This window comes from Lepeophtheirus salmonis, chromosome 13 (assembly GCF_016086655.4).
Source record: "Lepeophtheirus salmonis chromosome 13, UVic_Lsal_1.4, whole genome shotgun sequence".
Classification (NCBI taxonomy): Eukaryota; Metazoa; Arthropoda; class Copepoda; order Siphonostomatoida; family Caligidae; genus Lepeophtheirus; species Lepeophtheirus salmonis.
The window spans coordinates 14,425,098-14,451,950 of record NC_052143.2 but is presented as its reverse complement, the minus strand read 5'-3'; the positions used below and the strand labels follow the sequence as shown (position 1 = coordinate 14,451,950).

General features: G+C 30.7%; 1 protein-coding gene and 1 long non-coding RNA gene across 2 annotated transcripts; one reads left to right on the top strand and one right to left on the bottom strand.

Annotated features, from left to right (window-relative positions):
- Positions 1-18,519: 18,519 nt before the first annotated feature.
- Positions 18,520-21,771, bottom strand: LOC139906996 (uncharacterized). The gene is made up of 2 exons (XR_011783282.1): positions 21,029-21,771; positions 18,520-20,926 (listed from the first exon to the last, which is right to left on the bottom strand). It is a non-coding gene; the product is annotated as an uncharacterized lncRNA (long non-coding RNA).
- A 106-nt stretch (positions 21,772-21,877) lies between these two features.
- LOC121128683 (decapping and exoribonuclease protein) lies at positions 21,878-24,549 on the top strand. The gene is made up of 3 exons (XM_040724268.2): positions 21,878-22,207; positions 23,180-23,462; positions 23,526-24,549. Exons 2-3 carry the CDS (start codon positions 23,294-23,296, stop codon positions 24,308-24,310), a joined length of 954 nt encoding a protein of 317 aa, XP_040580202.1. The 5' UTR covers positions 21,878-22,207; positions 23,180-23,293; the 3' UTR covers positions 24,311-24,549.
- Positions 24,550-26,853: the final 2,304 nt, after the last annotated feature.

Sequence of the window (26,853 nt, the reverse complement as noted above, 5' to 3'; positions counted from 1 at the left end):
GTAACATTCTCACATATAACACATATCTCAATTAATTACGTTTTATTATGAAACTATTAGCATATTTCTATTTTTCACCACTAATTAATATTATTGGTGAAATTATATTTTAAGAATATAATTAAATGTGTGAGCCTTAAATGTTTTATTATACATTTGATGCCAATACTAATGTCTTTTTATATGAAGAAGATGCCTTTTCATCAATAAATAATTCATTCATTCCATAATTGGAATACAAGTTAGATCTAAGTTCATTTATTTACCTGAAAATCTACAAGTGTTTCCAATTCCATTGTATAGGGTGATATGAATATAACTTTTTTGTTGTGAGCGGTAATTTTGCTCCTAACATTCTCCCCTTCCCCGTTAATTTTGCCATTTTAACATTCCCCACCTTTTTATGTTTTTATATCATATGTTTGAATGTCATATAGATAGAATAACAATAACAATAATAATGAATAGTCAATACTCTAAAACTATCTGGGGAAGCACAACCTCCAAACACGCAACCTTTTGTATTGAAAAACATCATTTATAATGATAAATTCCTGTTGGTTGACTCATGAAATTTGTACAATTATAAAGCTATAATATTTGTCGTAGTAGGAATTGTATGGTGTTATTTTAAGAAACTCATCCATTTTGGAATAATATTTGAAATCCCAAAAGTGATGGATATAATTAATATTAACAATTCAAAATCAAAGAAGAACAGTACTGACTATAAAACTCATGGTTGATAAATATTAAACAAATCATATAATATTATTTACCTTTTTTCTTCTTCTCCCAGCTAAATAATTAAAGTGATCGAAATACGACAGTTGAGCTCAAACTGATAATATAATAACATAACAGGGTGGCGAATTTATCATGCGGCAAGATCTCATCGAGGAAAAATAACCAACTAATTGTAGGGGGCAAAAATGTTTGCTGCAAAATTACCTGGAACCTTTTATATACCTTATAGAAAGAAATTAAACAATTTTCAAAACAAAAAGGTCAAAACTAAATTTTGGAGTCTAAGTCACGATTTTACATTCGAGTAAAAAGTAATTTAACAAAAAAATGATTATTACTTGGTTACTAACCATATGATTATAAAAAATTTAATCTACAAATATATTCAATAATTAATATGAATATGTTTTTTAAAAGAAATACCTATTTGTATTTTATATTATAAATTTTGTATTAGAAAACAGACTTACTCAAATTCGGTATCTAGTATAATTTGTAATAGTCCTACTCAGAAATCAACTATCCATAACTCAAATATAATATTATAAAAAATAAAATATAAGAAAAAAATAAATTATGGAGGTTTTGTAGAACAGAGGTTTTAAAAGTCAGGAGACTTTTAGTTTTCAAATGATATTTTTGTTTGTATCAAATCAGACAACAGCAAGGGTTTGAAATGGAAGTAAATATATAACGAGTTGCTGTCTAGCTCTGCGCCAGAATATCAGTCCCCTCCATTGGTGAGATTACGACACTTGCTTATGAGATGAAGAAGAAGATCAAGAATGGGAAAAGTCGGGAGAAGAAGCTGGGAGTAAAGGATTGAGGATTTTTTTAAGCAAGTGGGAGACCCCATAGAGGACAATCCAGTAAGGTCAGTGCGAAAACTTTGAGTAGATTTGAGGGTCTCAGAGGTCACAGTGCACAGAGCGGTGGGGGACCTTGGTATGACCCCATATGTCGGAAGGAAACGTCAGTTACTTACTGAAAGACAAGATAGTGGAATCTGGGTCATTAATTGGCCATCCAACTTTGGACCCAATCATCTCATGACTGTGCTCCTTTAGATTATGGAATCTGGGGCTATGTGAAAAATAGAGCCTGTACCACTCCCACTTATCTTTCAATCCCCTTAAGGCTCCTGTTGATAACCAATGTTGGTGATATCATGTCGTACGACTATGTTGTGAGGGCCTGTAATGCATTCAGGAGCAGAATTGAGGCCATGGTTGAGGCAGAAGGTTGACATTTTGGGAAATGAAAGTTGCATATGTAAATAATTAATTGCATAACTAAAGATTTTGGCTAACACTACTACTGCAGCCTCCTCAAGGCATTGGTCTAGGCTATGTTGTTTTCTGCGATTTTTTGACGCACGCTGTACCCCTGAAAAGATAAAGTTAAAGAGTTGGTGCAAGAATTATTCACTACCCATTATTTAAATAAATATATGTACAATATAACTAGTAAAAAAATTAAAAATTAACATTTATAGAAAATGAAATGAAATAAAAAAAATATTCAATTTTTTAAACTTCTAAAGATTTTTCGTTTGGCTGTTCTCTCTCTAGAGAGGTCTTTGAAAAGACTCAAATTCTATTCAAATTATTTTTTTCTTCTCTTCTCAACTCTATTTTGCGAGAAAAGAAGTGAGCTTCTAAATTATTTTTTGTTAACTTAGTGTATTTTCTGCAGTTTTTTCCTTGGCCCTTCCATTTGGTGATTTGGATCAAAAGAGTGAGACACATCTTTAATGGCTACTTAATAATAACGTTATAAAAGATGTTGCCTCTGGTAACCCATAAATATTCTAATACAATTACTTTGTAATTAGTTTATTATATATAAGCAGCATTGCCGGAGTAATTAAGGTTCAACCAACAGACAACCTTTGCTTTCATAGTTTAGAAGTGAACATCCAAATAATCCTGATTGTTACTTTCTGTTTTTCATTGCCACGCTCATGCGTAATTACTCAATATTTTTGTAAATTCCTATGTTTTGTACCCTCAAGAAGAATAATAACAGTTTGGGATAAAAATATAATAAGATAGGATGGCTGATGAGTACTTGATTCTCTAGAGTACTCACTAATAGAAGCAAACAAACCAGTCTTCCTTGTATTCTAAATACAAAACGCTTGGAAAACTTAACTCAAAGTAGTATTTATATTTTATATGTTAACTATACACAGTTAGGCTGTATACATATTCGATACTATATGTCCGCAACACGCCTGCAATGTTACATTAATACGACTACAGTGTCACTCCATGTCATATCAACAGCAAAAAAAACAAAAATGTAACCCAACCCTCCCAAATTTGCATGTTTTTTTGCACGCAAGCTCAAATTCATAAGTAAATCAAATGTACAAAATTTCAGTAGATAATTCTAAGTCATTCTTGAGATATACATACTTGTTCGAGTCCCTTTTTGGACCAAAATTTTCAAAGTCCATCAAAAATCTTATTATTGGACGCTATTCTTTCTCGTATAATAATTTTATCCGAAAGAGCTTAAGTCAAAAGTATAGTATTTAAATGTTTTATCACCTTAATTTTGTTTAAAAAATCTAAAATACATTAGCAAGTATTTGATCATGAATTTTAAAAAATTCAAACTGTAATGAAAATGAAACTTTGGCAACGTATTCTACATATTTAGGGGTATGATTCTGCCAAAAATTATGTTGTCTTTTTTATCATACTTCTCAGCGTAGGATCTCAAAGTTAGATTACTTTTTACCAAAATTTGGTCAATTTCACGGACGTGTTTATAACTTTAAATTATTTCATATTTAAATAGACTTGCAACGGAAGACTGAACTACAGTAATTCAGAATATTGATAAAAGTTTACAAATTTCAATCTTTATAAAGCTGGACATTACTTATTATCCCATAAATAATGAAATAACAGTGCACATTGTTCTTTCTTAGATGAAAATATGTTTATGATATACATCAGGAAGCATTGTATACTGCGCATCCTGTGAATGTTTTTCATACATTCATAGGGACAGACAAATTTTTCTTTTATAATATATTTATGATTTTTTTAAATGAACACTGTTTTTCCCTCGAAAAAGAGGGTACCGACACCACTCCCTATGAGTATAAATTGTAGAACTGGGATGAAAAGAAAATGGGTTTATAGAGTGAGACCAAAAAAATCGGTCTTGTCCCGAGTCCCAGCACTATTATCTACAAATGTATATGTATGTACTAAAGTAACATCAAAGGATTGACATACAAACTGATTCATATCTACAAGTATTACACTAGTGTAATTTGATCTTCAACTTTTTTCGAATTTTAATTACGACTAGAGCGGGAAAAGTTTTATAAAGTATGAAAATTACCTATGCACTCTCCTACGAGGTCATTTTAAGATTGCACATATCAGCCAAATTATGAAAAAGGCCAAAAAATTTACTTAGTGAATAGAGATACTAAAAGGACAATTTTATTGATTTTGTATAAAATAATTTTGATTGACATTTCTTTGTCAATTAAATAGTGTTAAGCAAGTTTATTTCTAAAATTATAATATGGAACAAAAAAGATAAAAAATGCTGATCCGTGTATAGCGCGGATCCATTTTTTATATTTTCAGAGAGGAAAGATAAATATTTTATTTTTTTATTCTCTATTTGTGCTTCAGGAAGTAGATTAAAAAAACAACTTAAGGAATGTTGTTTATGGGTTAGAATAATGTCTATTATAATCAATTAATACAAAATAATGGTGAATGCTGCATTTTAATACTTATGGACGCAATAAATAACTTTTGTTTCCTTTCAAAATTCGGTATAGACGTGCTACCTACAGATGACATCGAAGGATAATGAATTTTTTATAGGTTATATCATTACCCCTCAAGAGGGTATGCGTGTAAAGAAAAACTAAGTATAGCGATTAGAAAGGAAAAACGGTTGTTACCCGTGATCCTTCTTCTTTTTGTTCATTATTTAATCGGTCGAAATGGTGTTGACTCATCCCTCTGAAGTATGCATTATTGCCTATTTTTGATATAAATTGATTTAAGAATGTGTAATAACATATATATATATATGAATTTAAAAATATCATCCTGCATTAAAGCTATTTTAAATGTAGAAGGATCTCCTCTTTATAGCAGGAATTAATTTTATTCCTCCAAAATCATAAAACAGGGAGCTGATATTAGCCAAATTCTTAACTCAGGTGTACAATATGTCTCCCTACGGCCTTCTCCTTAAAGTCTCCTTAAACTAGCGTTAATCAAAATTCGAAAATAGTTGGAAAACAAGCCACCCAAATATACAATATTATTAAATACTAGTGAAGAGACGATTCCAAAAAAATTCCCGATGTCGATACGATTCAAGTACAATTTGTAGCTACCAATTACGATTATTGAATATTCAATTATTCAAATTAAATTTCAAATAGGAAAATTTTAAAAAATAAGTTCAAATATAAGATTTCATATTTTAAATTTTTTTAAATTCCAAAACTATTCACAAAATAATAAATTTTAAAGAAACAAATTTCAAATTATCCACAACTCTTCAAAAAAAAAAAAAAAATTGGGGGGAAAAAATCAAAATTTTAATTTCTATTTTAAAGTTTTTTGCAAGAAAAAATTCAAATATTAATTTTTTTTGGAGAAAAGTTTCAAAAATATATAGTTATTCACAGAAAATTAAATTTTTTGGAAAAAATTGGAAAAAATAAATTAAATATTACATTTTTTAGTCAAAAGCAGAAATTCCTTATTTGGGGGGCTATTTTTTTCATAACTTAGAAAAGTAATAAATAAGAATCAGAATCGTAAATTAAACATTATTAATTTCCCGATGACAATTCCGATTCCACATAAAAACAATCGATTCTCCGATTCTGATTAATTGTCCCATCACTATTACATACCTAGTAATATGTAAGCAAAGAAATATAAGATACATAAATCAATTATTATAAATGATTCACTTATGTAGATTTATTTCGACAGAAAAGGCGTTTAAGGAGACAAATATATTATTATACATATAGATTTATGTATACATATATAAAGGGTGGCCAAGATAAGTTATTTTTTATAATACGTAGAAATCAATTTGTAGAGATAATAGTGGGGTGGACGTGGTTTTATTCTAGAAGCAAAATTCTAAAGTTGTTGTTTATCAAATTATGTAGTCAACTTGCTCTGATACCTTGACTACAAATCTACGTTTCCCGTCCAAAATAAATATTGCCAAAAAAAAAATCACAAGTTTTTCTAAAATTGGAATTTAACTCCTGAGTTTTTATTGGCACGCTTCATGAAAATCATTTAATTGCTTCAATATGTAATATACCAAACACACTTTTTTCAGTTAATTTTCATAATTTGAAATTTGCAACATTATTTTAACGCCAATAACTGTAGTCATAATGATCCTAGAGGGCTAAAGTTGGTACCATGAAACTTGGTGTTATGCAATAACTTTAGATGAATACGTTTCGATCAAATCGGGTAATTGAATCCGGATTTATTCTGCACAATCCAACATTGTTAAGACCTTTGCAAAATCCCCAAAAACTGATTACCTAATCAACTAAACATCTATCATTATTTAAAAGATATGTTACATCTTTGTGGAATTAAATATTATGGATATTCAGTAATTATATCATTAAAACATCCAAATGAAAAGTTATTTAATGAGAAACAAAAAATCGAAAAATTATCTTAGTGTATGGACAATGAAGAACGTCACCAACCGATTTGATTTGATTTTCAAAACGTTGTAATACAAAATTCTAAAAGTGGAACATCATTATAATACGAAAATATAACTTTATGGATTAGTAAAAATTTGTTTAATTCTCTTTTGAGAGAAGGAAGTTATGTCGCCGCACCCTGTATAACACAGTCTAGGAAGGAGGAATGCAATTATGCTGTTAAAATAACATTTTCATGGAATATGCACAAATGTAGCAAAAGGGTTTTTTGTACACAAATTTATGTAGAAAGTGATTTATGGTTTCGAATGCAGAATACCTCTATCGGGTAATGTATATATTTATACATAGTACATCTGCCGAGTGTAGAAAAAGTAATGATACCTTCTAAAAATATAATTTTGAATAGGTTTTGTTTATGTAATCTTTAAGTTCTAATTATTTTTGAATAACTTAAACTCTAACCCTTTGATTGAACTCCATGTTGTAAATAAAAATTATCTGTATGTTGTGATAGAGGCAGGAAGAGTCATCATAGGCAATTTAATCCGCGCAGGGAGGATCACTTCGGACATTATGCAGGTCTTAAATGTCAGCAAAGCCACAGTCTGACGAGTCAGAAATCGTTTGGCTGATGGGGACAACCTTAAGGACTACCCCAAGTGTAACCTCAAGACATCACAGAGGCCTTTAAGGTCAACCAAACGATGAAGATGTCAGATTTAACCAAGAAGAAGAAGGTGCATCGGTCTACTATGAGTAAGGTTATCCGAAAGGCTGAAGGAAGGTCGCTTAGAAGAATTGAGAAGCCACTCCGGTCCCAACATAAAAAATAAAACTGTATTTAGCGATGTCAACAACTCTTGAACGATCTAAAGCACAACAGAAACCGGGTAATTTTTTCTCTGATAAAATTAGCTTTTCTGTTGACTTCGTCAACACAAAGCAAAATGTTCGGCAAGACTGACAACGGCATCAAGACAGTCATCAAAATCAGACTTTATGTTGATGTTGGGCTTGTGACATCAACTGATAAAAAATGCATCCAATTTGATTTCCTGTAGGATACCTGTTACAGCGGCCAACTACTTGATGGTGTTGAAGGAAAATGTAGTCTCATAGATCACCAAGACCATGAAGAAGGTCATATACTTATTCCAACAAGACGGGACTCCAGCCCATACTGCTAATATTGTACAAGAATGGATTAGTATGAACATAACGTTCTGGTCCAAGAACCTTTGGCCCCTCAGAGCCCAGATCTGAGTCCTCTGGATTACTCCATTTGGTGGAAAATTGGGAAGAAGGCCTACGAATTCCACCACCTGAATATTGATGCCATATTGACTTCTATTATCCAGCAGTAGAGGATCATGAAGAAGGAAAATGTTTCCAATGTGTGCAAGGGGTTCTGGAGGTGGTTGGAGGCTGTCATTGAGGCTGATTGTGGGCAGATTCATTTTTAAACATCATCCCGATCAATTATGAGTATTTAATTACTACTTAGAGATAGGTCTCAGTATTTTTTCTACACCCGGTAAAGTAAATTAATGGTGTATGGATTCGATCATGGGAAAACTAACAGACAAAACCATTTCAAATATTCTTACACACATTTTTATTTTTCACCATTTATCGGAGTCGAATTGAGTTCAAGCATTGCAGGTAGGTACTTATCTATATATCACATCACTCAATATGTCCTTGGTCTGGCACATTACATATATAGCAACATCGTTGACAGACTCACTTAAGACTCTTACTACTAACCTTCAAACAATACTTTTTTAAACTCCATCTCATTTAGACCTTGAGTCTAGAGGTTAGAGTCGTTTTATTGACACCATTTTTGTAGTTTTCAAGACAATAGATATTAAGAAGGTTCGTGAGTTGATTAAACACTGTTTTTTGGGTGGGAAAACATACTTATCCCGCCAAAAAGGGGCTGAATACGCATTATAGGGAGTCTGCACTAGAGAAATCAACTGGTATACTAAATTTAATTGTAGTCGTACATGCACCGATGATGCTGAACGCTCTGGTTCCATGAAATTGCTAGTTTTTCCCCCAAAACATAAATAATGTCTATAAAATAATTTTAAAAAACTATCAAATGAAGTTAAATGAGATAGCTAAAGGCGGGTTACCACACCTATGGTGTCTGTACATGTCTAAGTGTATGTAATTAAAATAAATGGTACCTCTCACAAAAAAAAACTTCCTTTAATCAAGTCAAAAGAATCTATGGTAAAATATACAAGTATATGTGTACACACACGGTAGATTTGGTAACCTGACTTAACCCCCTGAAGATATCAGAAGGTAGTTTCGATAGTTGATTTCAAAAAGGTTGCTGCATTTCATCACACTTGACAAGAAGCAACATCACATCCAGGATTAAAAGCCTTGCTTTGGAACTGTTCAAGGACTTCTTGCGTCGTTATGTGATAATTAATGAAATATAGATCCATTTTTACACGCATGAATCAAAAACATTGTAACTTGTATGGACATCAGTTGGTAAAAGTTGTTTACGAAACTGTTGTCATTAAAATGTCTCAGCCTTCTAAAGTAAAGGTCAAAATACAATGAAGCCATGTCTCATATGAATTTTATCTGAATGAAGCTATTATATGTAAAAGGAAACGTAAATTAAATTAAATTCCTTTGCAAAGGAATTCGGATAAAAAATATCACATAAACAACTGTCTTAATAATTATCAAAATATTATCCCTTCATTTACACCTTTAAAAAGATGTCTATGAAAATAGTTTTAATTATTCATAAAAACTGTATCAAACTATGTACATATATAATGCATATCTTTATGAGTCATTTCTCTTTGGATGAGGCATGAATATTTTGATACGGCATACATCATTGCACATACATACTTTGAAGGGCAAATAGTTTCATTTAAAAATAAAACCTTGATTATATAATAAGTCAATTTAGTTCATGTTTCTTGAAAACGAGTCCTAATCATCATGGAAGTGAGGAATAATTAAGATGTGAACAATTACCGAGCAGTTGGGAAGAATTGTCTTACTGTTACTGTTGGGCATTTCCCCCCTGTTTCTTTTCAGAGGAAATTTGTGAGATACCTTAAAGGTAATGACGTGCAAACAACTGACATAAACATATTCATTGAATAATAGTTAAATTTACGGACAACCAAGACATAATTTGGGCTCAACAAATTTAAGTTTATAAAAATAATAAAAGGATTTCCAATACCGGCTGTTAAGATCAAATCGGCACATTTAAAAAAAAAATAGTCCTGAGGCCATATTTTTCGGCAGATTTACTTAAAAATGAGCTTGAATTTTATATATGAATAATGATAAAAAGAGCTCATTTGGTGTATCAATCGTCAATTAAGACCAAAATCCGTACTCAGAAGGAAGGACAGTCAGGAACTAGGTAGTTCCTTGACCTGTTGATCATTGTCTTCTTGATGGAGCCAATTAGAGAAACCTAGATGGTATAAAATGTTCGATTTTTTTTTTTAATTCGACGTAGTCCTAGACAAAATAATCCATCTGATAAAGATCCAAACTGTTGGGCCATATTTCCTTCCCAATGAAGTCATACCCAAAGTTCATAATCCTGTAGAAAAACGCGTGCAAGGAGAAGAGGGGGGAATACTTAAGGTGTCATTGTTTAAAATACTGATGTGATTATCAGCTGCCTACTTTATTATGATTTTTGAGGGTATAACGAAAGTATTTATTAGCAAAATGTTTAATAAAGATATACTACGTATAATTGAGTTAGACGTTTTTTATCTATTACAGTAGATTTGAAAGCGTCACACTCCGTGAAATTGTAATTCATTTAGAGCCATATTCTCAGCATAATAACTAATGAAACGAGACAGTAAAGGATTTCGAAATATATTTGAAATTCCAAGTTTAAAATAGAAGGCTTAAATTAAATATAATCTACATACTAAAAAATAAACCACATTTATACATTTATGTTAAATATACAAAATTAAACAATTGGAATCATATAACTAATAACAATAAATTATATATACAGAATATTGAAATAATAGATTGATCCAAAGAATATTTTCTTGGTCTGACATCGGAATTCAGTTAAATATGTCATAACTTTAGGTTGCAAAACACAAGCCAGATGAGGAGTTTAATCAAAAAGATAATCACCCCTTTTTCTTATCGTGGAAGTTGCTATATACAATTATGCACAGGATAGATATATCTCTATCAATGAGATCTAACTAATTATTAATAATAAAATAAATGTCAAAATCATAAAATGAGACAATAAATATACTAATGAAAAAATGTTAGAAATAAATCCATCTTAAAGATTTAGAGCAAAAGTTAATTATGTATTTATGTCCGGCGATATTACTCCATATTAAGAGCATCAAAAAAAGATATTTTCCCCGTTATTTATGCTTATATAACAACATACTATTATCATGAAGGATATACACATTTGCTAAATCTAATGCTACTCCCAATGTAACTACCCCCGTTGTTGTGACCATTTAAGCAGTTGTTTTTCCCTTTTATGAGTTTTCTGAACACCATTTCCTGGAGCTTATCAAACATAGCTAACCCTTAAGTGATAAAAAAGTAATATTTATTGACTATGTAATATTGGAAAACCTGATGATCATACCTAAGTCTTTCAGTGAAGAAACTAGTGCCAGACAATAGTTGCAAGCCATCCAAAGCTACTACCTCCGTTGTTGTGACCATTTAAGTAGTTGTTTTTGCCATTTAATGAGTTTTGTATCATAATTATTGATATTTTTATGTAAAGTAGAATCCTATTTTATGGTTGATTTAAAAAAAAAATGAATACTTACTGTTAGATGTTACAAAATTCAGAGTTCCATTTCGAAATTAGTAAATATTTTATACTTTTTACTGATAACTTTGATCGTAATTTGGTGTGGATGACTCAAAACATGCTGAAAATTATCTCAATTTGACAATTTACAATGGGTGTATTTCTATAAATGACATCATTACGTTCCTCGGGAAGGGATAGGTTTATCCGTGTATTTCCCCATAATTTTTTTGAATGTAGGATGATTAGCAATAGATAACAGTATTATATTACATGCAATAAACATCTTTGTGAGATCAGAGTACAAGTCTGACTTGATGTATTCATCATTAACTTGATTTTATAGATGAATATCCATGCTCTTGATATGAGATGAGGATAATGAGTGACGTTTAATTATAGACTTGGGTTATAAAGACACATTTATATCGCCAAATCCGACAAGCCATCTGCTTCTCGTCTGGTAAGTATTTTCAAATTCCTGGGCCTCCATTTTCAGAAATCCAGACTGAATAAGACGTTATTTTAGGTATTTTATTCAGTTCTCTATCTACTATATTTAATTTTTATTAATTCAGTGAAGGGTTGAACGTAGAGTAAATCACTAAAGTTAAATATTTCAGAAAAATTAATGAAATTTAATCTATATTTCATAATTTATTCTGTATATAGCCTCGTGTATTAACTACTTCCCTCAGACGAAATTGAAATGTCTCACATGCTGAACGCATAATATCTTTGGGAAGTTTGTAAAGGATCCTGTAAATTATTATTTTAACTTTCCGAACTTTTTCCAGATTGCAATTTGACCTTGGCTATACACTTCATAGCTTGTCATCAATATTTTCAGTCTCTTAAATCTTCTTAATGTTTTATTTGACAGAACTGGTCCAAATATTTGGTGCAATGATTTACCAGCACGATAGAGATTTTCTACCACTTTTCACAGATGATGCATCTCAACAAATAAAAATAACTTTTATTGGATTTGTTTTATAGCAGAAGAAAAAAATTCAACTCAGATTGTGTTAAAACCAATCAAAGTGCAGATCAACTTCGAGTAAAAAGTATCTAGGATTATCGTCGATGAAAATAGTGAATTTTCCAAAAGACATCTATCGAATGAAGTTGAGTATCAATGTCATCAAACGTGCGATTTGGACTCCCACCAATGACTCAAGAGTTTTTCAAGTAATATAATCTACTATTTTTTACTTTGTGTGAGATTTGAAAATTAAATTATTGGGTTGTTTTTAAAAATTTCCCTGGGCTCCATATAACATACAAAAGTTCCCATTTAACGGAAATAAAACAGTGGAAGTATGCATGAAATTGTGCAACACATGTCTTTATTATTGGCCACATTTAATTATAATTAATCATTTAGATGTATTATTTTTTAATAATATTATTAAGTTTATAGTGTAAAATTCACTTAAGTATTTTTTATTTAGAAATAAAATTTGGTTCTTTTTTAACTTAATATTTATTTTAAATTTATTTTTATTGAATTCTTTAATAAAGATAATATTAATAACTATTTTATAAATATAGCCATTTTAAATCATGAATCATGTGGGATTAACAACTATATATCAGCCGGTGCGAAAGTTGTAGATGAAGACTGGATCTAATATCTGGAGTGGACCAAAGATCAATCACGTAACCTCGTGTAGTGGGAAGGGTATTTTTCATAGTTAAAAATCAAATGGCAAAACCTAAATTACTTTATATAATATGACTGCCTTTTTATTTCATCAGTATATGAGAATATATGTAAAAGTCTTGTGCTATAATTAATATATAATCCACACAGGCAATATTTTTGAAATCAAATGAAAAAAGATTTTGATTTAAAAATACTACCGCACAGTTAATGTTTCAAGCCTAGGATTGCTACAGATTGTATTACCTTTACCATTTTTCCACAAGTCCATTACAAAAAAAAATCAAATATTTTATTTGTTAAAGTTAGGAATCAACTTTTTGGGAAAGGATGTACAATAGGTATATATAACGTAATTATTTAAAATAGAATTTAAGAAGGAGAGAGGATGGAAGGGATGATCGAATGATAATTAATATGTTAAAAATAATAATATTATTGTAGACCGTATTGTGTGCGTCCCATTTCCATTTCTTTACGGAGTATTATTAATTAATTTTGTTTTATATATTAATAACATAATTATTATGTGCCTTGGATGGACGGATTCTAACTTAATCATCATTACAACCAATTTTCAATATTTTATTTTAAATATACACATCACAGTATTTGGGATATTTTTTGAATAAATGATACTACAAAAATACATTCAAAAAACTAAATGGTAACTCTGCAAATATTTATTTGTATACATAGGTGTATCAGGAATTGAGGATTTTATTGATGCAACTACATGTTGCCAAGATTCAATGACTAAAATTGTCTTATTAAGTGTTATAAAATATTCTATAACTTCAAAAAAAATTATTAAGTGTTATGAAAAGGTTTTGTTTACTTTATATCTAAAATAATTGTGTGTCAATTACTGCTTAATAAAATTATGGGGATGTCCTAAAAAAATATTTTCTAGGATATTCTTTGTAAAATTTAATTTTCAATTCAAAAAATTAAGTGATCTTTTCATATATTTTTATAAAGTATATAAAAAGAAAATAGCAAAATTATCATTTAAGAAGTAAGCTTACTGGCCAAAAGTATCGCATTAAATTCAATCAAAAAGATGAATAAATGGTAAAACAGTACTCTAGCTACATCTTAGTGTACTTTAAAAAATACATTCTGTCTGTGAAAAGGTAATTAATAATTACGCTTTCCCATTCATCGCAGAAAGAAAATATTTCTTTTTTGTACAATACTAAAAACCTATTAATATATAAAGCAAAATTAATTATTAATAATCTGCAAAGAAATGGAAATGGTACAGACACACTACAGTCTACTATAATATTATTATTCAAAAAGATGATTCCTAAAATGTTCGATCTTAACCTCATTTTTTGTAATTGACTTGTAGAAAAATGCTCACGGAAATATCTGTATCACTCCTAATGTGGTGTTCGTTCAAAACATATTAATTGTAGTATGTAATTTCACATAGAATCTCTGATGCGGATGAATTAACACGGGAGTGATTTTGTACAAACTCAATTAGGTTTAATTACCTCTCTCCTTTAACCCACTACAAATTACCTTCTTTTACCCCTCAGCATTTCACAAATATTATTCTTCCATTAATAATTCAATACTTATGTGAATAATTCATAAAGTCGGTATATTTACACAATTGCACAATAATGTATATTTATGTTGAGAAAAAATTATAATTACGACAAATATTATAATCGCACAAAATTCATATGAGTTTACCAAGAAGAATTGATCATCAAAAACATCTAAGTCAGTATTTTGAAACTTTCAATAATTACAAATATGGCGTTGATATTACTTGAGAAGATTTGGGTTGATTATATTTGACTTTTGTAATGTTGAAACACATAGATTAAAAATTAGATACATTCAGGCGAGTGAACGGAACATAAAAATTGAACGGCGTTCAATTAACGGAACGCTGAACTAATTTTTTTAGCACTGAAAGCTAAAAATGAGACTTTAGGGTTCCGTTCCAATAGGTCATAGAAATTTCGGAAGGGGTGTAGTTTCCACGGGATATGTGTCCTAAAAACACGACTATGCAAGTTCAAGCCAAAATTTGAAATTAGGGAGGGATCTAAAGCCTCCTCCCCTACAGACACCCCTGATGATAATATCCATGTAATTGTGAACGAAATACTTGTAAAGTACATAACTATTATTTATATCCCTTTTACGTTGTAATAATTTAATTTCTCTTGTACTTAATGAAAAACATTCTCACGCTCTAAATTATTTTCAGAGTACTTTACACCCAAAATAAAAACAAATACGCACACAACTTTTTCCTATAGATTTAAAGTACTTCCCACTGAATGTATACATGAGTTAGATATTATGGATACTGTTATTGGCTGTAATCAAGGTTAATATGATTTCTATTAATCTTGGTTGTAATGTATTTTTTCAATGTCGCCTAAATGTCGGGGTTTAGTTTAAAAAAACGTATTTATTTTTATGAAAAATACATTAATCATATTTACAAAAGTTTAGTCATTTTTAATTATAAAATGACAGACAATATTTCTAAGATATATTACGGTCAATATTCTAATAACTATCTCCCTTTTTCTTCCTGGAAAGAATAGGGTAGATGGAGAGGAATGATTTACAGAATTTGAGTTAAAACTTGCTATAAGGTATTCATGGTTGACAATTTCCTAATCTTCATGTTCAATTAGAGATTCTATAAAATAGAATAGGACTGTAACAGGAGACTAACATAGGTCATTAACTCCACCATTACTTTCTTTTTGATGAAAAAGAAAAACAGAATTGAATATTAACATATTCTGTAAAATAAACTAGTGATGGGACGATGAGTCGCCTTCCTTTATTTAATGTAAATAATATTTATAGTGATATGCCGAAACTTCAATTTTACTGCAGGAGTATTTTTGAGTTTCAGAAAAAAACGCTCGAGGAATTACAAGCTTAACTCGTTACTCATCTCAATACTCGTTACTCATCCTAACACTTTTGTTCACTAAAAAACTTGCCAGATAAAAAAAATCATATTTTTTAAAAAATTATTGAAATTTGTAATTGAAAAATTGTTTTCGTAATTTATTTTCCAAAATTAACTAAAAAATTAATTTAACTTATTTGAATTTTGATTATAAGCGTAATTCAACAGTCCATATAGTCCACAAATCAATATTTTACTATAGTCTGGATATAACTTATAACCAATATGTTTTTAGTAGTAGTAAGGCGTATTAATATAAATGCATATGATAACATGCAGAAAAACAAAAGTTTTTAGACGCCCTAAAATCGATTAAAACAAAAATTATCGAATACTAATACATATCAAAATTTTTACTTGTCATTTCCCTTCTATTAATAAATAACCTTAGACTGAGAATCGCAAATTAAACATTATTTTCCAGAAAAAAAAAGCCCACCCAATTCTCGAATTGCGATTAATCACTAAAATAAAGACCTATAATATTTGTTTTGCTTAAATAATGATGAATGTGAATATTTTTTATGAGTCTTTTCAAGGTTCATTTTCAAAATTATTTCCAGAAGATAGTGCTCCACAAAAAAAACTAAGGGGATACGCCACTTTTACCCAACAGCTAATCATCAGTCGTCTGAAATGGAAGATACACTTATAGAACTTTCATGTGACCCAACACACAAAATGAAATTGATACTATACCACTTATACGATTTCTGTTATGAATGAGTACCCACTGTTGGCTAAAGCAGCTTTAGATTTATTTATACCCTTTGGCTCAATATCCCTTTATATGAGAAGATATTTTCCATATTAACTTATATTCAAAATAAAAACAGATTGCAGATTATCATCGTGGAGTAAGTAAGATCTTTGAGTTTGTGAACCCAAAATTAAACATGGACCTGCTTTGCTAAATATACAGTGCAAATGAAGACCTTGATTTGTTTATAAATCTATTTTTACATATTTTACAATTTTTTTTGGTTTGGGAGTCTCAATTTTGACTTTATTTGCCAGAAAAAAGAAAATGGAAAGTATGGAAATAAATATATTTCAAGGAGTGCATATATCTCTGATTTTATAGTTACAATATATTATTCGATTATTTCTTATATTTATATATATATCAATGTATGTAAAATTATTAATTTTTATTTTTGATCAACCCAGAGGCAAATAGCTTATATTATTTCCCTCTGGGTTGAGTTTATTGTTCTTTAGGCATATATTTGTATTAAATGTACTCCAAATTTTATATTCATCTCTCAATGAGAGGTGTAGGGTTAACACATTGTCTAGCCACATATGTTAAGGGTCTAACTCAAGTTTGAAATAGACCACGATTCAGTAAGGCTCAAGAGTCTTACTCTTCAAGAGCCCAACCTAATAAAGGGGAAAATTAGAGCAATTCTGTAGTTTACAAAACTAGACCTTCCCACCTCATTTATAAAAAGTTGAAAAGGGTTGCAAAATCCTAAAAAATGACACCTTATTGACCCAATACGTGTTTGAGAGGTTACAATAATCTTTGTTCTAGCAAGGCGACAAAAATCAGATTTAATTAACTGGAAACCTAATACATAATTAAATCTACAACATTTTAATTGCAAAACATTTTATGTTTATTCATTTCTTATTAACTTTAATCAATTAGCAAAATATCTCACTCTTACTGTCTCTAGTGAAAATTAAAGTTATGTGTCATCCATGGAAAAATATTCAAACTGAACATTGTGTTTATAATGACTACTAATGTATTTATATATTTTTCCTGTTCCGTCCCTTGTTAGTGTATCCCATGGGGCATGGTTTATGATTATAATATTATACTTTTTATTTTTAACCAAACATTGAACAGAAAGAACCAAAAACAATACAAGATTGATAATAACCAGTGTTGTCAGGTAGGGTTAAGTAAAATCGGTTAAGAAATCTTTTATTTTCAACAACAAATGGCTAAAAAAATTATGTATTTATGCTAAATTAGTCCCTTTTTTTTTTTTGCTTAACAATATTGGAAAGTCCGTAAGGCTGTCTACAAAAGAAAAAATTACTCCTAAGCCTAAATTCTTAAAAGAAAAATTCGTTTGCAGGTTTTTGTGTTTTTAAATTAAGCATTAAATTTTTTGAAAGAGACGAAACATGAAATAATAATATTTTTTTTTTTTTTTTACAGAACGATAGTTTTATATGATGATTATAAAATTTCTCAATTTAGAGAGGGAGACTACACAATAGTCAATATATGAAACTTGCACCCATTAGCTTGCTATATGGTAAATCCAACCCTGGGTATACTCTGAGTTATTACATTGAAACTATTAATTTGAATTGAATCAATGTACACAATGTAAACTATTGCAAAGATCAGCAAAGTTTTCCAACTATCATGTAGATGATATCTTTTCACTATACGAGTCAAAAAGCAGCTAAGTCTAGCCAAAATCAGCTAGTCTGGTAACACTGATAATAACTAGATATGGAATGATGAGGATAATTATTCAGGCATTTCAGGAGAAACAAAAAAGCCTAGTAATCAGAAAGTAAATACTCTATTTTAATTGAGATTTCCAAAGAACTCAGGAATGAAACAAAGGATTCAATTATTGTTCATTCATTTTCATGTATATTTAACACACAAGTTATATTTCAAAATGACTAAAAAACGAATAATTGTAAATGTACTTGGTCCTTAGAAACGAAACATACGCATAGAATAATTACACAACATTCAATTGCAGCACTTTTTTTGATATAATTAATTATACTATTTGGTTAATTATTATTTATGTATGCTGACTTAATCCTTTTTTTTATCCAGGAATTGTTCGTTAATCCAATCATACCATTCATCCACCATAGGCTTATTTTTTATTAGGAGTTCCATGACATTAAACACGCCATCCATGGTTCTACTCCCTTTGCTACATATCCCATGACCCTCAATGAAAATGACACAACTTTCTTCATTTGAACAATTGGAATTCTCTTTACAAACAATGATGTTCTTGGTACTTGAGATGTCAATAAGTAGAGTAAGGAGCAAGAGAAAAAGGATCCGAGTTCTAGAGTCCATTTTGTCTTCTAATTAAGTGAACTTGATGTAAATTCAAGTCCTACTTATGTAGGTATTCTGATCATTGAGATGATTGATGAGGCGATGCAAAGGATATTATGTCAATAAACATATGTTGACTACATTGATTGACGTACAAAAGATATGTGTCATGGATCATGTGTCATCCATAGAAAAAGATCAAACTGAATTTAAAAATTAATTTTATGAAGGGGAAACAAAAAGGGAGAGTTGCAACACTTTTTACTCAATGTCTCCGAGTTGCTTTGACTTGGACTCATTAAATTTTCACATAAAACATGTGATTGCTATTGTTTGAATTAATTTAATGGTTATATCAATCAAATTTGTATCCACAAATTACATTCAAATGCGACTCATCAAATGTTGCAGCAGTTAAAAAATATCAAATTTGAGTAGGAAATAAAATTATTAGTCGAGCAAATAGTCTTCTTGAATGGTTTGAGTGGATCGGGTTCCCGCAGTTCGCCTCCACAACTTGTGGTGTGGGGTTCATTTTAGTATATTAAAGGAGTCTCCAGGTGCACTGTATATATTGCTGCATGATGTAAGCCATATAAACATATTTTGATTTAAGAAATAACAATGTAGTCGCATTAATGAAATATTACAGGTGTGTGCATGTAGCATCGAATGTGTATACAGGGTGCAATGTATATAGTACTCCCAGATACAAATTATATAAATATTTTTCATATAAGAAATAATAATGTAGTCTTATTAATAAAATATTGGAGGTTAGTGCATCAGATGGTATCGTCCAAAACAAAAATTTAGACAACATAGATTGAACTATGGGGAAATTCGGGTTTTGACAATAGGAATGAACGTAGATAAATATATTTATATTTTAGTGAAGCCCAGAACTTCTATTAAACTTGGTTAAAATCAATGTTAATAGAAATAAAAGGTTAGACCATCATCGCTCCCCCCCCCCATAATTGGGCTTGCTAGAATTCGCAATTTGATGTACCGTACCAAATGCTGGACAATAGAGACAGATTTTGAATTTATAGATTATAATCAAGGACAGGACACTGCGCTCACGCGTTTCCAATATGGGTCTTTGTTTATTGAGAATATGTTACTTCTAAATAGAATGCCTCTCTTCAAGTGTTTTGCAACAAAATAAAGAATTTTTGAAAGTATTTTACTAGGGAAACTCATCAAAATAATAAAAATGAGGCTATATATTTCTAATAGAAGTGGTATTTTATTAGTACTTTTATCAAAATAAACATTAAAAACATATAAAAGAGAAAAGACACAATCAAAAAGGACAAAGTTGGTACAAGTCTACAAGTCAGAAGATTTGGATTTAAATTTAGCTTTTTTTCTATTAGCTTCTGAATTCTTAGCTGCCATTCTCTTTTTTGTTAAAAATCGGATATCATCATTCAGTTTAGCACTTAAATTTTTACTCATGACATTAATCAAAGCAAATGAAATTATTTGAAGGAAAGCTGACCAGGAGTGTCCTTCCTTACACTTTACTCCCACAACGGCGATAATGTCAGAGTTTAAACTGTCCTGAATCCTGTCTATGAATGTGTAAATAAATGAAGCTCTAGGATTTGGTGTGCCAAGTAAACCGTCTTTCTCTTCAGGAGAAGCTGTCATTAAGATAACATGGAGTGAGCATAAAGACAAGAGAGGTGGAGAAGGTCGGATGGAGTCGACAACTCCCCTCTGCTCATTATATCGATGAACTCTTTCAGGTCTACATGCTGATTGGTTGGGTTATCGAAGGTTATTGAGTCGGGAGGTGTGTCTCTGATCACCATTAGCTCTTGGCATGATGTACAGCTGATCTTCTTCTTCAAAGAAACCCCAATATACCCGGCAACTAAGTAGAGAACATCCATGAGCTCAGCTTTTACCATGCAGACCTGTAATTTCTGAAGTAGTTGGACCTGTAAATTTAAAAAAGTCAAATATTGTAATGATATTATTATATTTTAAAAATAAGTAATACCTAAATAAAGAAGCTTACTATTAACAAATATCCTATTTACCTGAGGATTTGACAAGACTAAGCATACGAATCTTTTTCTCTGCTTCCAGGATCTGTCTCACGTTGATGTAGTAGATACCTCAACTTAATTGTCTGTACCAGCCGAAGCTTCTTCCGATGGGATCAGACTCAAACATGCCAAGGAGTACTTAGAAGAAGTCTCATCTAGAAGAAGATCCTCTGCCAGATCTGCTGTGGCAAGGCATATTGTTGCTAGGAAGGTTTCTGAGGCCAGGTGCTTTACTGTTTTTCCACTCGATGAGAAAGTCGACAAAATCTCTCCAGAAAGAGAGGGCAAGTTTGTGTTTTGAATATTTTCTAGCTGTTGGTTTTGGTGAAGAGGAGAGCCATTTGCGCAAGAATTCAAAGAGAGCTTAAAAGCTAACTTGTTGAGAATGTCTTTCCCGGTCTCAGTTTGATTCAATTTTTCTTTTGCTCCCAGAAAGGAAGTCAAATTGATGTCTTGAATCACAGTGTTGACCTTGCCTTCTGAGGTGATGTGTGACACTGCCGTTTTGTCGATCAGCACGCCAGAGTGGTACATTTTGAATGACATCTCTGTCTCAAACTGGATCCTGGCTACTCCTTGGGTGCCCAATTTCTCATCATGGGATAGCTTAAAAAGGGCAACAATTGGTTTTCTTCAGATCTGTTTCTCTTGGAATGGATCTCAGCCAGCCTGTATCAAATCTGGGGCTTCTTTGTTTGTTTGTTTTGTCATAGCCCGTTCTACACCCTGGAGCAAAACACAATCAAGATGGCGTCCACAAAGTAATTAATAATTATTAGTTTTTACTTATTATGTTACCAAACACGTTGTATTGTTTTTTTTTTTCAATGGCCCCATGTTGCACGCGTATTTGAGTTCATGTTTGCGCGTGCCCATCCTGCTTACAGGAGTCCTTGAGTATAACAATTGAAATATTAACCGCGTATAATACTAAAAATTATATTATTAATAGTAACAGTAGGTACTCTTTGACGTCACTATTAAAAAGCGTGGTACATTGTATTAGTTTTAATTTTGGTTAAATGAATTTTTTTTGTTTTTATTAGCGTGTGCTCTAAAGATGAAGAAGTACTCTTCAATAATTCCAACATATTTTTTGTAACCCATATTAGTTATTATTATTATTTAATTCTCACATGAGGACAGAACTCATATTATTGAAGACAAAATGTAAGTATTGAGTAGTTAAGTGTTGAGTATTCTCACAAACAACGGAGAGTAACACCGAAAAGTTATTGGTGAGCTATCTTTTATATAATTAAAGAAGCAATTGTCTTTTAGCTGAGGCTTTATACTCCGGGCTTTGACGGGTACTTCCACTAGTAAAATTTTAAGGAATAGTAAATTGGAGTACTTATTGCAACTGCCCCGTTTACACTGACTGAGTGTTACAAATTTCCCCTCACTCTGTTGATATAATTTAATTTTCATTTGTATTTTGTACATAAATCAGAGTAGGATTTTTTCGTATAAATAATACTAATGTTCCTGTAAAAAGTGTCTTATTCCTCCACGCCATTTCTTCTTCTCATTTGTCTCTCAGTCATCCTGGATCTCTCCACCTATAAATAAGTTTGTGTCCACAACATAAAACAATGAAAAACTTTATTTTTTGACTGAATATTTACAAAAATAATCATACTCAAAAGTTTTTTTTCAATATCTTGAAGGAAAGTTGAAAAAATTGGCAACTGATTTTCACAATCATTTGCATTACGATACATGTAGTTGTGATGTAAATTTTATAATTTAAGCTTTTTTTTGATGTTCGAGAGAAGGGGACTATTGAAACCGTTCCGTGTTTCAAACCTACATGTTATACCCTATGTTCTACTTTGATGGAAAATATATAATTTGTTCTACTTAAGATAGAGAGGTGCAACTATTTCCCTGCAAGTCTTATTATCTAAAACAACCACAACTTCATAAAATTTGATAACAACGGAGCTGAATTTATTTACTAATGCCAGTTCACGATCGATATGTTATGTAATCAACTACAAAATGGCGTTTATATTTTGAGTATACGTAATATATTAAAAGAAATTATGGGATTATAAATAATTTTTATAATTTAGTTAGTATCTTTTTTAGCTATTTGAAAAAAGTATATTAAAAAACCTATCACATATTCATTGTTAGAAGCTAATCATCAACTCAAAGACTGATCAATCTAAGTTATGGAAACATTAATATTCAAATTCAGCCACCCTATGACTCAAATTCAAATCTCCTGAGATTGTAGGAACCTATGCAATGGATTGTGTGAGAGAATGGCAAGAAAGGATGGATTCCTTTGTCAAAGTATTTGACTATGAATACTGGGGAAAACAATGCCTGGAAAAAACTCCACTGGACTTAAAGCAAGGTCGTGTTATTCTGGGAGGTGATAACTTTTATAATGAAGGAATTAAGCCATTGTTGAGTATGATAGCTAAGGAATATCCAATTGTATAATTTTTAATGGAACATTTTTTGTTATATTTAGAATGGATTCATCATCAGTCGGAATGGTCGCATTCAGACTTTGTTGTCTTACGGGGTAGTTTATCAAAGATGATGCGAACACCTTATGAAGAAAAAGAGCCTTGGATGTTTACTGTGACGAAATATGAAGGAACAATTTACATAAAAGCCGAACAAACCGAGTACGAACGAATCCAAAGTGATACAATAGATACACAAAAGCAACATATTTTTAAATGGGGTTATAAATTTGAAGACTATCTCACTCAAAAATCAACCTCTAATTTGAATGATATCGTTAATACAAATCAACAAAATCATGTTGTTTATCAGAGAGAAATTGATGGATACAATATTTTATACGGAGCTGAAGTAGATGCTGTAATGCATGATAGAGCAACTCCTCTTCGTCTGAAGGATTGTGTCGAATTTAAGGTCAACCTCGAAATAACAAGTAATCAACATTATAAAATTTTTGCAAAGAGAAAGTTTTTACACTGGTGGACTCAGTCCTATTTGGTAGGGATTCCTACAATTATATGTGGCTTTAGAAATCATAATGGAATTGTTAGGAAAATAGAAAAATTTTCCGTTCAAGAATTGTCAGAGGGAATGGAATGGAGGCAAGACGTGTGCAAAGCCTTCCTGGCAAATTTACTGAAATCGTTAAGGAATGAAATGATTGTCAAATCCAATCTGGTGTATAACATTTCATGGAAACCAATTGGAGCCGTAATACAGGTGTATGAAACAAAACTGCCCTTATCCCATATTTTACCATCTTGGTATACTAAAAAAATATTTTAACAGCTTGTAAATGTTAAAATCCCAACGTCAAATCAATGTTAAAGTATCACCAAAGTTAGAATTAAAATATTTACTCTTCTTAGGATTCTATTCTTATTTGAAGTGCATCTAAATGCATTCATATTACTAAATGTACAGTTTTCATTAATGCATATGATTTTACCTTGTGCATAATTTTTGGAATTTATAGAAATGTGTTTAATGTTGCTTAGAAAATAAAAAAATAATTTCACACTCAATTAAAATACTTTAAAATTACAACTCTAGGTATAAGTCAAGAACATGGTCCTGAAGAGGTTGGTAAGTGTAAGAGTGCACATTAAGGTGTCCCATAAAATCAAAAGTAATTTTTCATAAATGCATACCCCCATTTTTTTATTTGATCTCAGCTACTCAAATATGAAAAAAAAACTTCTCTAAGACAACGATAACAGGTACCGACGAGAGCTTAAAGTCAATTCAATTACTTGATCATAGGGTGGACTATGAAATTTAAATTCAAATAAAGATTACACAAAAAGTACTTATCGTAGATGTTTTTAACTCATTTGACTATTAGTAAATAGATATATGTTTATTTTGAAAAAAAAACTTTAATTTGAAGTATCTCCAATTAATTCAGTAATACGTCTTTGAACTTCGTTGGTCCACCCTATTCTTTATAAAGTGATGATGTTGAGTTTATGTTTAAGAATCGAAAAATAATAGGACTTTATTTCATATATTAGTGTTATTTTTACTTAATAACACAATAAATTAATATTTATGGACATGTTTCTTTGAAGTGCTTTTATTGAACAAAACGTAGTAGAAATTGCTTTAGTTCCTCATCCGCGGTATTTAAAACTACTAAATTGCCCTCTTAGCCGTATCATTAGACAATTTTTTCGGCTTCAATGTAAGTAAAATTACTATCTCTTATAGCAGCTCTGCTTCAAATTACTGTATGGTAAAGTGTGTCTTACGAAACCAATTTTTACTAATCCAAATCCATTTCCACCATGAGTTGAGGTTTAGTATGGGTAAGAATGTCCAGCAATATTTTTTTCCTGCCGCGAAAATTCGAAGGGCTACTTCCGGTTAGTTCTAAAACTTCTCCTAAAATGATGCTACATGCACAATCATTTTTTTTTTGTAATGTAATATGAGTTTAAAAAACATTTTTTATATTATAAAAAAATCGGTTTGTGTTCTAAAAAACGAGGTATTTTACTACACTTTTGGACTTTATCAAAGAAATGTAGTGTAGAGTAATATAAAGCGCGTTGCAATTCTTCGGCCTTCGTTTACTTATTTTCAACAAATAATAGTAAACTAAACTATGTACAATACACATGTATGAACATTTGTAATATAAGTTATATTCTTATCCTAAGCTTTAAAAAAAACAAAAAACATATAAGGTAATATAATTTTTATGTGTATAAAAATATCGAAAAAGGGTTGCAAGAGTTACATTGATAATTAGTTATCCCTATCTGAAGCTATAAAATCTGACTTTTGAAAGTTATTTGATATTTTTGATCTTGAATGATGAATTGTTAATAATCTATGAAGTCTAGTTCTTTCATCCGGCTGTTATTTTAGCTTCTTCAACAGTTAATGCGACACATCTTTCCAGATTTTGGGAATGGCACAAGATGCCTGGTAAATCCAAAAGTTCTCCTTCAATGCACTTCAGAAATTCTTCTTTTTTAATATCAAAAGTTAAAGGAGGTTCCGTTAAAGAACTATTTGGAATCTATGATAAATCAACTAACTCCAAATAACTTTTTGCATTGAAGTTTAAGTAATCACTTGAGCGAATATATTGCCTAACTGATCCAGTTTTTCTCAAATAAAACAAAGCGTCTAAAAGTATAGTTTATGGATACGGGCCGAATGAGTTAGCTTTCAATGAATTTGCAACTACATCTCGTTCCTCTTTTGTAAGATGCTGACGTTCTTGATGCAATGCAAAGAAATAGTGTTGAGAAACATATCTAACGTGATGATTCTTTTTAATGTTTACGAATGTTGGTCCATAAATATGAAGAATGATCACTACCATTTTTATAAGTTCTTCTGATGGATTTCTGGTTTGGATATACAGTCTCAGAAGAGTGGATGCTGTAGTAATCAATCTATTATTGTGGGCAGCTCCTGGATGTTTTTTTAGGGAAGGCTTTGTGATTGAATGTGGTCCATTTTGAACATTTGTACAAATTTCTAAAAAGTACATGAAAAGGCATGAAAAGTTTAATATTGTTATGTATTGTCTTTTATTTACTTTTAAATCATGACGTAGGGATTTATTTTAAATAGATATGTAGGTACCTTGTGTTTTTACGAGTTTGTATATTTTAATAGTCATAGTATGTACATCCTTTTAAATGTAATCCCTTACAGAATATATGTTTTAGTGTATGATTGTACCCCCAATCCAAAGGTGTTCATATTGACTTTACTCCGGTCCGTTGCTTCCGTCTGTGTGGTGGTGTTCGTAGAACATTACAGATATAAGCATTCCTAATTCTCCTCTAAATGTGTTGGGTCCTGTTGAT